At 34.2% G+C, this 14,183-nt stretch overlaps 1 protein-coding gene across 5 annotated transcripts in view; it reads left to right on the top strand.

Annotated features, from left to right (window-relative positions):
* Positions 1 to 14,183, top strand: part of ANKRD17 (ankyrin repeat domain 17) — a 163,063-nt gene that overhangs the window by 96,865 nt on the left and 52,015 nt on the right. For 3 of the 5 annotated variants that reach the window (XM_049630613.1, XM_049630616.1, XM_049630615.1), the window contains exons 8-16: positions 378 to 615; positions 2,122 to 2,313; positions 2,690 to 2,799; positions 4,485 to 4,572; positions 6,286 to 6,413; positions 6,669 to 6,812; positions 7,224 to 7,326; positions 8,802 to 9,554; positions 14,011 to 14,159. In XM_049630613.1, the coding sequence (XP_049486570.1) occupies positions 378 to 615; positions 2,122 to 2,313; positions 2,690 to 2,799; positions 4,485 to 4,572; positions 6,286 to 6,413; positions 6,669 to 6,812; positions 7,224 to 7,326; positions 8,802 to 9,554; positions 14,011 to 14,159 (1,905 nt within the window). The remainder of the gene's footprint in view (positions 1 to 377; positions 616 to 2,121; positions 2,314 to 2,689; positions 2,800 to 4,484; positions 4,573 to 6,285; positions 6,414 to 6,668; positions 6,813 to 7,223; positions 7,327 to 8,801; positions 9,555 to 14,010; positions 14,160 to 14,183) is intronic. The other 2 variants (XM_049630614.1, XM_049630617.1) reach the window with 2 other exon arrangements.

The following is a 14,183-nucleotide window of genomic DNA, read 5'->3' as shown; positions in this document are numbered from 1 at the left end:
ATTGTACTTTCCCTTTCTAAACTTTATCTAGTTAGCATTTAAGTATATACCATGAGGTGCTGATGTTATTTCTTAGTAGTCTTTTGTTTCATGTACTTAATGTCTTTTTTTCCCCTAATGGTTAATAAGCTTCTTCATTGAAAGAAGGTACTATTTTTCTACATGTTTCATAGCCTCAACCTCTATTTCCCCATTTATGCCACAGAAAGACAGATAGGTCTTAATTAATACTTGATTTCTCATCTGCTAAATGTAGATTTATTATTCTTATTTGACTGTCAGTAAACCTTCATTGTACAGTAATTGAGAAATCTTCATATTTTTAACAATTGTTTTTAATGGTGCTGATTTAATTTTTTTAATTGCATTGTAATTAGGATGGCCATGTTGAAGTAGCTAGGTTACTTCTTGACAGTGGTGCCCAAGTGAACATGCCTGCTGATTCATTTGAGTCACCATTGACTTTGGCTGCATGTGGTGGGCATGTGGAACTTGCGGCTTTACTTATTGAAAGAGGAGCTAGCCTGGAAGAAGTCAATGATGAAGGTTATACACCACTGATGGAGGCAGCTCGTGAAGGACATGAAGAAATGGTGGCATTACTTCTAGGCCAAGGTAACCATACCAGTGAAAACAGTAAAGCATAAATGTGTAAAACATAACATTATAATAGTACAAAACTGGGTTTCTGTATTTTCTCTTTCTAGTAGATGTGTAACAAGATGTTGTCACAAAAACAACGTGTTTGCTTTGAAAATAGCTTCCATACTGTGCTAAACAAAATCAAATAGACTGCTTTAATATAGAACTTTTCAGGCATCGTGTGCTTTGTGAATACAAGCAGAGAACTGGGGGTGAGGTAGGGGTGTAGATTATGTAGAGGCATATATGAGATTTGACATTTCTCAAAGTGGTATATTGAGAGAATTTCTCTTGGGGCAGGATACCTATTAATAAATACTTGATATATCTAGGGTTTCATGGGACACAGTATGGGAAATCCTACCATAAGGATGAACTTGAGGAGAACGTAAGAATGTATTTATAAGAAGCTGTAAAAGAATCGGCACACAGTAGACTTTTCTTTTGAGAAAAGTGAAATGGTTACTTTGCAGTATTAAGCCATATTCAGTGTAGAAGTAATCTTCTATCTCTCTATATATTTGTAGCCAAGTTTTGTATCTCTTTTAGTAGTAAGGTTTTTGTTTGGACAAATTTAAGAGGAGTGGAACATTAAAAAAAGCATATTGGCTATAACTTTAAAAGCAGAGGTATTGTAGCACACTTCTTAGGTTTGAATCACAAGTTTCTAACCTTCTGTGCCTGAATTTAGTTTTCTGTAGGGTTGCTGTGAAAGTTTATATATCTATATCTAGAGATATAGATATATAGGCACACTTATGTGCCTTCTGGCTGAATAAATCTTACTCCAGCTGTGTGCATCAAATGTAGACTCGTGGATGTATTTTTAATAACTTTTTCTTTTTTTTTTTTATTTTTTTATATTTTTTTATTTTTTTTAATTTTTTTTTATTTTTTAATATATGAAATTTACTGTCAAATTGGTTTCCATACAACACTCAGTGCTCATCCCAAAAGGTGCCCTCCTCAATACCCATCACCCACCCTGCCCTCCCTCCCACCCCCCATCAACCCTCAGTTTGTTCTCAGTTTTTAACAGTCTCTTATGCTTTGGCTCTCTCCCACTCTAACCTCTTTTTTTTTTTTTTTTCCTTCCCCTCCCCCATGGGTTTCTGTTATGTTTCTCAGGATCCACATAAGAGTGAAACCATATGGTATCTGTCTTTCTCTGTATGGCTTATTTCACTTAGCATCACACTCTCCAGTTCCATCCACGTTGCTACAAAAGGCCATATTTCATTTTTTCTCATTGCCACGTAGTATTCCATTGTGTATATAAACCACAATTTCTTTATCCATTCATCAGTTGATGGACATAATAACTTTTTCTTTATTTGTACTGCCTCTCAGTAGGGGAGAAGCACTATATTTAGTAAAATAATATATTTTTGAAGTATAGTTTATTAGGAAACAATCATGTTTTGCTTATCTCTGAATAAGTTAGTGACTTCCTTAAAATAATTAGAATTTTCATTCTAGGAGCAAATATCAATGCACAGACAGAAGAAACTCAAGAAACTGCCTTGACTCTGGCTTGCTGTGGAGGCTTTCTGGAAGTGGCAGACTTTCTAATAAAGGCAGGAGCTGATATAGAACTAGGGTGTTCTACCCCTTTAATGGAAGCTGCTCAAGAGGGTCATTTGGAGTTAGTTAAATACTTATTAGCTGCAGGTAGGCATTTTTGCATTTGGAAAGAGTTTTTTACATGATTTATCCAAGTAAAAATGTTATAATGCAAGAAACTTTTTCTGATGTTATGATACACTGATTGTGTGTTTAAAAATGTGGTAAAAAGTTGTAGTAACTTTATAACTAATTTACCTTATTACTGTTTGAAGTATCTGTAGCTTTAATTTCAAGCAATAATCTATTTCTGATTTTTTTTATTTTTTGCTTTTAAAGATGCTGACAGTCTTCTTTATTTCTAGAAATGGATGACTATTTTGTCTAATTTGAAGACATATGGCTTATTTAGAAATTTCTGTGTCCATCATTTACGTCTTACAATTCTTTTATTAAGTCTCTGTATTGTTTAATACTACTACAGGAGCTAACGTTCATGCAACAACAGCAACAGGGGATACAGCACTAACATATGCCTGTGAGAATGGTCATACCGATGTAGCAGATGTCCTACTTCAAGCAGGAGCAGATCTGGTAAACTGTGTCACTTTTTAAATCCTAATACTTAAAACCAAGATAAATTAATTAAAAGTTTAGTGGAGATTACAGATAAAAGGTATTTCTTTTAATTTTCTGTTGGCCTTTTTGCTATTTTTTCTCTCATTTGGTCATTGTTTTTTCCTACACTCTTTGGTGTCTGTTTTTTTTCTTGTTAGTGGGGTCATACAATCTATTTCCCCTTGTCCCCCATAAAAGGGAAATTTTGTATTAGATACATTAATACAAAGTTTTTCTTAGGTACTTAGCTATTTTTAGAATATAAGTATTTACTACTCCTCAACTTACAACTTAGTAAGAAGGATGAAATACTGAGTTTATTGTAGGGTGGATTATGAAGAGATGTCACAGCAAAAGTACAGACAATAAAGAAGCTCAGAAGACGCAAAGACGTCATCTGAGATATTACATTAAGGTTTAGAAAGGTGGATATGGTGATGTGACAAAAGAGATATTCCTGTTGGAAAAAATAGTGTGAGGACAGCCTGACGGGGAAGGAAAAGCAAACGTGTGGGGAAAATAGTCTTCCAGTTTCACGTGTGAGGAAGTAGAAGTGAGACATGAAAAGGTAGTTAAAACTTAAGTGCCCATAAGTTCATGGGGCTGAGATTAACAAGCAAGTGTGTGTTCTTGTAGAAGTTCATAGTTTATGACAAAAATTCACAGGCAAGCAGAAACAGACTCCTCCATTAACTAGTTTTGCCAACTTTAACTTCTCTTTCCTCATTTATGGAAGGAGAAGAGTGGAACTGGATTACTATTGTGGTCTCTTTCAGTTCTGTGTATGTTAGTACAGCTCTTGAAGCCCTTATGGCACATATTATACTCTAGTTAGTTGTGTGCCTATTTCTTCAAGATTAGATTTTGAGCTTTCCAGTGTTTACCACAGTGACTGTGAAACATACAGCAATGTATCTTGCTTAGTTAATTGCAATTCAAACAACTTAGTGTGTGGCTTAAGAGAAGACTCAAAAGTTGTTCATCAGATGTGAGTGTTAAAAAATATATATATTATATGTATTATAACTCAAATCTTTATATTCTAAAATATAACTTGGAAAATTTCTCCAAGTGTTCTCATTACCCAGCAATAAGAAGAAGGCAATAGATTCTCCATTTTTTGAGACCCAGAAATCTCTAGTAAGACGTTGTAATTGGTGGTTTTTGAGATATTAAGTCACTAGCCTTGTTGTTTTCATATAAGATAATGTGGTTTTAATGGGAGGTCCATAAAGAAAGGGAATGATGTACTTGCAGAAATTCATACAGGTAGGATGCAAGGTTACAAAAGGAGAATCACTTGGAGTAGATGGGGATAATGCTGATTGGAGAAGGATGTGCTAGAGTGCCATTCACTGGTCAAGTTCCACAGTCCTTTTGGTAGAGAGAGAGAGAAGGAAAAATTACCCAGATGGATTTAGATGAAGGTGTCACAATCACATGAATATAATTTCAGTTCTTAAATTATATCTGTAGAACATGTTTCTAATTTGAGTTTTAAATTTAAAAATGTATTCCTTAAATTTATTTCATTTCAAAGCATGATATTTAATATCTTTAGACTTAGAAATTAGTCAAGTTCTTTTCCTTTTTATTTTCATGAAAAAGAATAACTGTACACTAGCAATTAAATATCAATTAAGTCTGTGTTTTTTACGTAGGAACATGAATCTGAAGGTGGAAGGACTCCTTTAATGAAAGCTGCAAGAGCTGGTCATGTTTGTACTGTTCAGTTCTTAATTAGTAAAGGTAGGTTTGGGTAAGCAGTAGTTTTTTTTTCCCCAAAGGTGTCTATTCCCTGCCCTTGGATATTTAGAGATTGAGAGGTAAAGGACAATTTTTGGGTATGACTGGTGGAGGGATGCTACTGAGATTTTGTGAGTGGGTGGTTGATAAATATCCTCAATGCATAGAGCATCTCCAAACAGTTCCATAGTCCCAAACTATGAAGGATTGTCATACTGAGTATCATCCTTGTGAAGGAACACTTACATAAAGAAAAATTTCTCTATGTAAAACTTTGAGGGTTTAGATAACTTGAAGTCTGTTCTGTTTATGTAATAATGTATCCTGAAACCTGGATTCTTATGCCACTGAATTAAAGGCAAGTCACTTTTCTACTCTACATATCCTTGGGCCTAAGTTTCCTTCTTTGTAAAATATAGAGAAATGGTCATAAATACGGTATAAAAAGTATTCAGAACTGAAATGTGACAAATACCAAAATGCATGGAAGATTTTCATCTATGGTCAGTAATTCTACTTTGAATATCAAAAACCATTTTAAATGACTAACGTATCATATTATTACTTCCTTTAAATTATTTGTGAGGTATTTACTGTGTAAGTTCAAGTTGAAATAGTTTTGTATGCAGAATTCATCATACTTTTTTTTTTTTAATGTTTATTTATTTATTTTTGAGAGGAGAGCATACACACACTTGTGTGACAGGGGCAGGGGCAAAGAGAAAGGGAGACAGAGAATCCCAAGCAGGCTCCATGCTGTCAGCACAGAGCCCTATGCAGGGATTGATGCCACGAAACCTGAGATCATGAACTGAGCCAAAAGAGGCAGATGCTTAACTGACTGAACCACCCAGGCGCCCCACAGATTTCATCATATCCTTAAGTATAGGATATGAAAGATTTTACTGTTGATTCAACATTGGTAAAAGAAAGACTATACAAGCCATGTACAATTAAAATGGCAATATATACCATTTCCTTCTTAGCAAAAATACTAAAGAAATCTCAAGTTTGTAATTGTTAATAATAGCAAAAGAAACTAAATCAGAAATAAGTTACTGGTCAAATTATTTTAGGCAATTTGAACACTTATTTGTGATGTATATTTATACCATAATATTTTCAAGAATGGAATTATTTATATAATCACAATCCTCTCTTTGATAAATTTTAATTAATCAGATTCCATTTTCTTTCTGCTATTTTATATCCATTTCCTGCATTGCCTAGCACACTGTCTAAATCAGAGATGAATTCATATTGGAGGGGCAGTGTACCTGTTTTCATGCTCAGATATTTCCCAGTGAAAGAAGCCAGTAGTACTATTACTTTCTATTCCCTGGTAATTCTCTACATACCTAGAGAAGGACTTAAAATGTAGATAAAATTTTGTTTTACTTTTTTAAAACTAATTACATTAGGAGTAATATATACATTTATCTTTATCTTCTACCAGTGCATACTAAAATATTCACGGATGAAATTATGTCATGTTTGTCTGAGATTTGCTTTAGAGTAATTCAAGATGGGAGAGGAGAATTGATAATGGGTTTATGTGAAATGAGATTGGCTGTGTGTTTATAATCATTGAAGCTGGGTAAAGGGTATATGGATATTCATTATGCTATTCTCTCTATTCTTTATGATTTTGAAATTTACCATAATTTAAGAAACCTCAATCTCCTAACATGATTTCCCATGTCTTGTCTGTTTTAGGAGCGAATGTGAATAGAACCACAGCTAATAATGACCATACTGTACTGTCCCTGGCTTGTGCAGGGGGTCATCTGGCAGTGGTGGAACTACTTTTGGCTCATGGGGCAGATCCTACTCATCGTTTAAAAGTATGTAACTCAAATGTTTCGGGTAGCATTGTGAATTAATTCTTTACTCTTGAACATTAGAAAATATCATCTACCAGTTCAATTTATAATGGCATTCTAAACATATTCATTTTCTTCTGTTTTATTAGAGGAAAGTTGTTGTTTACTAAACCTAAGATTTGAATTGCTAGGGCCTGTTAGCTTTGTCATCCTTAATGGTTCTATAAGTTAACTTATTTTTTTTTTTTATTTTTCCCTCTCTGTGTCCACTCTTAGGATGGCTCAACTATGTTGATAGAAGCAGCAAAAGGTGGCCATACGAGTGTTGTTTGCTATCTTTTGGACTATCCTAATAATTTGCTTTCGGCCCCTCCACCAGATGTCACTCAGTTAACCCCCCCATCCCACGATTTAAATAGGGTAAGATTCAAGACGAAAGCATTTTATATCATATCTTCTTTATCCTCCTTTGGCTCATAGTTTCAGTTTAAACAGATCTGACTATACTTTGTTATAATATGTAGTTCTCTTTATAGGTATGCAGTTGAAATGGTTAATGATATAATCTGGTTTAATATTCAGATTGTAGATTGATGTGATTTTGCTTTGTTTTCTTACTATGGCAAGAATAACCATTTGAATTCAAAGCACATTAAAAAACTGTTGTGGAGAATAATTTGGCAACAACATATTTTAAGTAAATATATCAGTGTCTGAGATTAATACCATATCACAAATATTTTGAAGAAGTCTTTATAACTTATTCTTAAAGCATGTTATTTAATGGAGTGTGTAGAAAAGCAGAGATATAATCTGTTTCCTTTGTCTTAGGCTCCTCGTGTACCAGTTCAAGCACTGCCCATGGTTGTCCCACCTCAGGAGCCTGACAAACCACCTGCCAATGTTGCCACTACTCTTCCCATCAGGAATAAAGGTCAGTTATACTTCTGAAGACTGTTTTGTACATGTTATCCAGGTAAAAATGATAAGATTACCAAAAAACCTAGCCATTTATAATTATTTTTCCACAAAAGGTGAATTTTACTAAGTTGACATAATTAAAAATTTTTTTTACTAGTGAAAAAGGCATGTTACTGTGAGTGAAGATAGTTAATAGCACTGATTTATGCTAGAATTGTCAGCATTAGCAGGAGAAATTCAGATGCTCATCTCTGATGCAGTTCTGATTATCCACCATTTCTTGTAATAACTGGTCATTTCTATTCGTGCTAAACTGTTAGGCTGGGTATAGTTGGATGACATTTTTGTAAATTACTTAAATTTCTGTAGCGATCTAAGGCATAAAATGAACAAGTTAGATCAAAATTAAACTATATTTTAGAGTAACTGGTTTAATGTAGATTTTATATCTGGGCTACCTTTCTCAGTCAATAATTGAAAGTTACTTCAGATATGCTTGTTTGTTTCTCTAGAACTCTGAGGTCCATATTTGACTTGTGGATGTTACACCATGCATGTTTTAAGTCATGTCCCAAAACATTAACAGCTACCAGTTTGAATCAGTTTTTCTTTTTAAAAAGTTTCACCTGAAGAACCAATGTGGTTTTAATTTTTTGGTTTTTAGCTACCTATATTATTTTACCAACAAGAATACTAAGTATTTCCACCAGCTCTTTACAGTCACTACTACCAGTCTAGAGCCTTGGCACCTTTTTCAGTTGGTGTAGCAAACAACTGATTGCTGTACCCATAGCCAGATCTGTTTATTCACCTGGCTGTAAGAAGATACAGTGGATGGCGTAGTCCAGCATCTTTTCTTCCAGGGAAACTGAATCCCAAATCTCTACTGGCCAGGTAGCTGTGTGAATATGTGAATTTATATCTTGCCTTTATCAGTCTTGAAGATGGTAGTCCCCCAACAAAGACAAATTTTAGCTGGATTTAGATTTCCCGGTACTTCTCAGTGGTTTGGGTACTCTTTGTGTGTATGTGTGTGTGTTTAAAAGACATAGACTATCAAATGTGGAAAAACCTTGACTTAGAGGTCTGAGTTTTCCTTACATCTTAATAATCTAGCATTATTTTTCTGTTCTGATGATAAGTTTTTACATCTCTATGACCAGATGAAGTATCTACACATAGCCTTAGATTTTACTTTAATTGCACCACTTAGATCTCACAGACCTGCATCCCTCTATTGTCTAATTTTAGCCATGTGATATTTTTAAAATTAATTTCCCAGAGATTTCTCTATGCACATAAAATACATACATTTTATATTTATGATAAAGAAGGTGGATTTGTTTTTAAACTTCTTAACAGTGCATTTTCACCTTCTGTGGATATGATAACTTGGTGCATAACTGTTGGCACTAAACCTCCCAACAGTAACTCTGTAATGAGGATGCCATTCATGTGCACTTCTGAGGGGGTTTCTTTTTCACACAGCTGCTTCTAAACAAAAGTCCAGCAGCCATTTGCCAGCAAACAGCCAGGATGTACAGGGTTACATCACCAATCAGTCTCCAGAGAGCATTGTAGAAGAGGCTCAGGGAAAGTTAACAGAACTGGAACAGAGGATAAAAGAAGCCATAGAAAAGAATGCACAGCTGCAGTCCTTGGAACTGGCTCACGCTGACCAACTTACCAAGGAGAAGATCGAGGAGCTGAACAAAACAAGGGAGGAACAAATTCAGAAGAAACAAAAGATTTTGGAGGAGCTACAGAAAGTAGAACGAGAGTTACAACTGAAAACTCAGCAGCAGCTAAAAAAGCAGTATCTAGAGGTTAAAGCTCAAAGAATTCAACTTCAGCAGCAGCAGCAACAGTCTTGCCAACATCTGGGACTGCTAACTCCTGTTGGGGTTGGAGAACAGCTTTCCGAGGGAGACTATGCACGGTTACAGCAAGTGGATCCCGTTTTGCTTAAAGATGAACCCCAGCAGACTGCTGCTCAGATGGGTTTTGCACCAATCCAGCCTCTGGCCATGCCTCAAGCTTTGCCTCTGGCGGCAGGTCCCTTGCCTCCAGGGTCCATCGCAAATCTTACAGAACTGCAAGGAGTGATAGTTGGACAGCCAGTACTGGGCCAAGCACAGTTGGCAGGGCTGGGGCAAGGAATTCTGACAGAAACACAACAAGGGTTAATGGTAGCCAGCCCTGCTCAGACCCTCAATGACACGCTGGATGACATCATGGCAGGTGGGTTTATATTGTTATGAGCAGGTATCAAATATGATTTGCTTAAGGCGAGTAAGAGTGTGCCAGAATTTTTTGCCATTACCCAACTTGAGAACTATTTTTGGACTCTTGACCCATGTATATCCTTAGAAGTATTAGTTCAATCTCAGAAGTTCTCAGACGGATACAGGTCGAATTAAAGATTAGCTCATGCAATACAAGTGACTGAAACTTTTTGGCTTAGCTGGGTAGGCTGGGGATCTAGGTTTTTTCAGTAGTGGGGTTGATGTTTGAGTTTTTGTTTTTGATTTTGTTTTTTCTCTTTAAGTTCAGAATACTAAGATTGAATTTTGGCTTTTGTGCTTCTGTATTCACACCATTAAACTGGGAAATTGATAGAAGTTGAAGTGCAAAACTAGTAGGACACATCAGGAAGCTTATTTGTGAACAGAAATACTTTATATCCTAATGGATCAGACTTCAAACCTGATGGATATTTAAAAAAAAAAAAATTAAACACTTTTACAACGATAATAAAGTACCAAACCAAACCAAACCAAATAGGGTTTGATTGTATGTCAGTGATTTTATCACCTGTGAATGTTAATGTGTAGTCGCTTTCTAATTGTATTATGGGAAGTTGTGGTCCCCTGACAGTATCATAAATGATATATCTTTCAGTGTGTAGCCAGAGAAATTATATTCCATTATAATTAGTTTCATTGCAAGAAGAAATATTTTAGAAGGTTGTTTTAATGATTCTAGTTTTTGGTACTTACTTTTTGTGAGTTCTGTAACAAAGTAGTAGAATGAGATTCTACAGGATTATAAGCCATAAGAATGCTATACTGCGAAGGATAATTTTCTTGATTTAAGAAAAAGATAAAAAAGAAAATTTGAAAAGGAAGGAAAAGAGAAAAAGGCAGCAAGTAGTTGAAATTTGATAGTATTTATCTGTTCTCTTCCCCTTTTTTTATTCTTTGTTCTATACTTCTATATGATTAAGTTTTTCTAATTTTGAAACTGTTTTGGCAGCATTATATAGTATGATGAGGTTATATATAATTTATCTTTCATCTTTTAAAAACATAAAAGAAAATTAAATTGTATAGTGTTGAGATATTTAGCTAACATTCAGAAATTAAGACACCAGCTAATGAGACAGATTTTGTTCTTACAAATTGCTCTAAAGTTTCCTAGTTCTCTTTTAGTATCACCCCAGCAACAATATGTGGAATGAAATTCTTTGCTAATCTTAGAAGGTGCAATAGTCTAATAATCATTAGTAAGAACTGTAAAGATTCTTATAGTGATAAATATAAAATATTTCTATATATTTGAAAATTACTATTAATCACCACTAGCTGCTTATAATAATTGGGATTGCAATTAAAGAAATGTTAGTATCTTATGAAAATTGTACATACAATTTTTCTATAGATTTGAAAATTACTATTAATCACCATTAGCTGGATATAATAATTGGGAATAGAATTAAAGAAACATTGGTATCTTATGAAGATTGGAGCACAGTAGCCAAAAGTCCCAAATTTGGTGTTACTTACATGGCCATTAATCTAGGTCATAATGGTCTTCTTTCTATTATGTTGGTTGAACTACCAAAAAATGTATCAAGTTATTTAAATGAAGAATGGACATTCCTACCAGGGAATACTTAAAAAAAAATTTTTTTTTGATATGCTATCAGAATTTACATGATGTTCTTGGGCATAGTTATCAACCTTGATTTGCCAGTTGTACAGTTTTTATGCTGATCAGAATTATCAGAGGTTTGTAAAGTAGTTTTTCTGTTAATTGGTTTACCAAACAAAAACAATTAAATTCTGCCTTTGTGTTCCAGGTGTTTTCATATAAAAAAAATTTCAAAAGCACACAAGTTTTTAGGAAATAGGATAAATACTTCCCATTATAAAAATACTTTGCCTCTTTATTATGCCCATTTATATGGAGAGAGGAGAGATGACCAGACGGAAGAGCAGGATTAAAAACATCCAACAACTTACCTGCAGTCCGTCCCTGTCATCATGCACGTGCAAATGCATAAACATACACATATACTAATGCACTCACTTCTACGACTTTTTTCTTTAGACAACTTCTTTGGTAGTATTTGTTCTTTCAGTTGACTAATGATCATTTCCATTTCTTTCTTTGGGTTTCTTAATATTTTATAACCTCATTAGGTGCCGTATTCCTTCCCCACTTCAGCATAACCTCTTCTTTTTCTTTAAAGAACCTAAATAAACTTGTTCTTTATTCCAACTTATTAGATTCCTCTTGTAAGATTCAGTCTCATTTTCTGTAGTACTTGGCTGACCGAAATCTTCTGTCTTGCCTGTTCTCCATCCTTGTCAGAGCAAAATCAGTTCCCTATTTAGCCAGTCTTAACACCTTGCCTTTGCTGTGCTCTCAAGTTCTTTCTTTCCTTACCTAATGTTAAAACTTTTCTAGAGCATCTGGTGTTCCTTCTCTAAAATCAGACCCTAAAATGAAGTACCACATGTAAAGATCTATACCAGAGTTCCTTCAGGTACCTGCATATTTATAAGTTGTTACTTTTAACTGTAGGGAATGATTGAGTGACAGGCAGGTATTTAGTTCTAATAAACCAATTTCGTAACTACCCGAAATGAAATGAAATGAAATGAAATGAAATGAAATGAAATGAAATGAAATGAAATGAGGGAATTGGTGTTTCCTCTCCTTTTAGATGAGGTGGCAAGAACAAACAATTTGACCCAAAATAAGAAAACTAATTTTAGTGTGTTCTTTAAAAGAACTTATTCCAGTTAAAATGTAAATAACAATATAGTCATTTAACAGTAAAGCTTAGATTTTTTTTACTATTGTGAAATAAAAATCAGTTCTTTGGACAGATTGGTGTTCATTCTGTTTAAGCTGATTTTTGTATTTAGCATTTTTATTTGTGAAAATCAGTCAAATAAGAGGAGATTATGGAATCTATTTTAAGAGCCATAGATTTTATATGGTTTTGAGATATATCTAGAATGTGTACATTTAAATTAACTTGATTTTTTTAACATAAAACTATCAATACGGAATAACAACATCAAGGTCATTAGATGATCAATTTAATATATTAGTACATGCCCTTTTCTATTTATCTGGATCCCTAAGGATTCAAACAGTGTTTTGTTTTGTTTTGTTTTGTTTTGTTTCCTTTCTTTGTTTTTTCTTTAGCTTTTAAGTGGACTTAAAAATGTATAATCATAGAATGTGTGTTGCTATAATGTATAGTGTATGTTTGTGCCTGAACTAAGGATTTCATGTAAAATAGATTTCTTAATTGACAATCATGTTTATAATTGTTATAATAAGGTCAATTTCAGTTTTATTCTTGGCAGGATCATAACCTCTTTTGCCTGGTTTCAGATCCAGTTGTGAATCATGATTGTTTTCTGTCTGATGTAGTTGATAAGTATGTTGGTAACACACATCCACGCTACTGTTGACCATTCAAAGATTTATGCCCACACTTCAGTGCTATAGCATTTTTAATAGGGGGGAAAAAGGGTTGGTGTTCACATATCAGCTCCAGAAGTGAATCCATGAGGGAATACAAATACCCTCAGTTGCCACCACTTCTGGAGTCCTCCCACCTCAACTACTGACCTAATTAGCCCCTTATTAATTTGCATATTTTGGTGAAAATAATATCATGGAAAAAATAATACTTAGAACTAACAATAATCTATATTTGAAGGATGATTGTGCATACATTTATTTCTACCTTAATCTTTTAGTTTTGTCCTCGTCAGTGTGATTGCTGGTTTGATTGGTGGGCATTTTAACCCCCTCAGAATAATTCTACATGTGGGAAACTATATTTCTGTGTGAGGATCAAATTTTTATATTTTACTATACGGTCCTACTGAGGACTACAATTCAGAAAGTTACCATCCCCCAGTCTGCAGTTAGTAAAAGAGTAGGAAGTGTTTTAAATGATTCTATCGTGAGGTTCTCCCCAGTGATACTACTTTCATTGGAATATAAGGTGTGACATTGGCAGGTTAAAACTCACACTTTCCTCCGTCTGAACTTGACTGTTTTACCTTTTATTCGTTTTCTGATTAAGAAGCTATAATGAAAAAAAAAAAGCTATAATCCATTTGCATTTATATTCAATTTTAATTCATAAGAATATTTTTGTTTTCAGGGTTATTTTGAATTGAGGTTTTATGATTACATACTGTAAGAGAGGAATTTGGTTTTCACATGGATTATTATTTAGAAAATGGGTTATTCTCCATATACTTTTTATTTTTAGATTGCTATCCCAAGTCAGAAATAACCAGAAAAGTGAGTTATTAGTGCTGTGACAGTTTACCTATAGACCTTTTGTTTTAAGAAGTCTTTAAATATTTTCTAATAATTATTTCTTACTGTTACCTAACAATGTTTCATCCTTATTAAGTGCAGTTATTTTGTTCAACAGCAGTCAGTGGAAGAGCATCTGCAATGTCAAACACTCCTACACACAGTATCGCTGCTTCCATTTCCCAACCTCAGACTCCAACTCCAAGTCCTATCATCTCTCCTTCAGCCATGCTTCCTATCTACCCTGCCATTGATATTGATGCACAGGTAAGCTCTAAATTCAGGATGGAT

This window comes from Panthera uncia, chromosome B1 (genome assembly GCF_023721935.1).
Source record: "Panthera uncia isolate 11264 chromosome B1, Puncia_PCG_1.0, whole genome shotgun sequence".
Classification (NCBI taxonomy): Eukaryota; Metazoa; Chordata; class Mammalia; order Carnivora; family Felidae; genus Panthera; species Panthera uncia.
The sequence above is the reverse complement of the archived record's forward strand: the minus strand, read 5'-3'. Positions and strand labels throughout refer to the sequence as shown.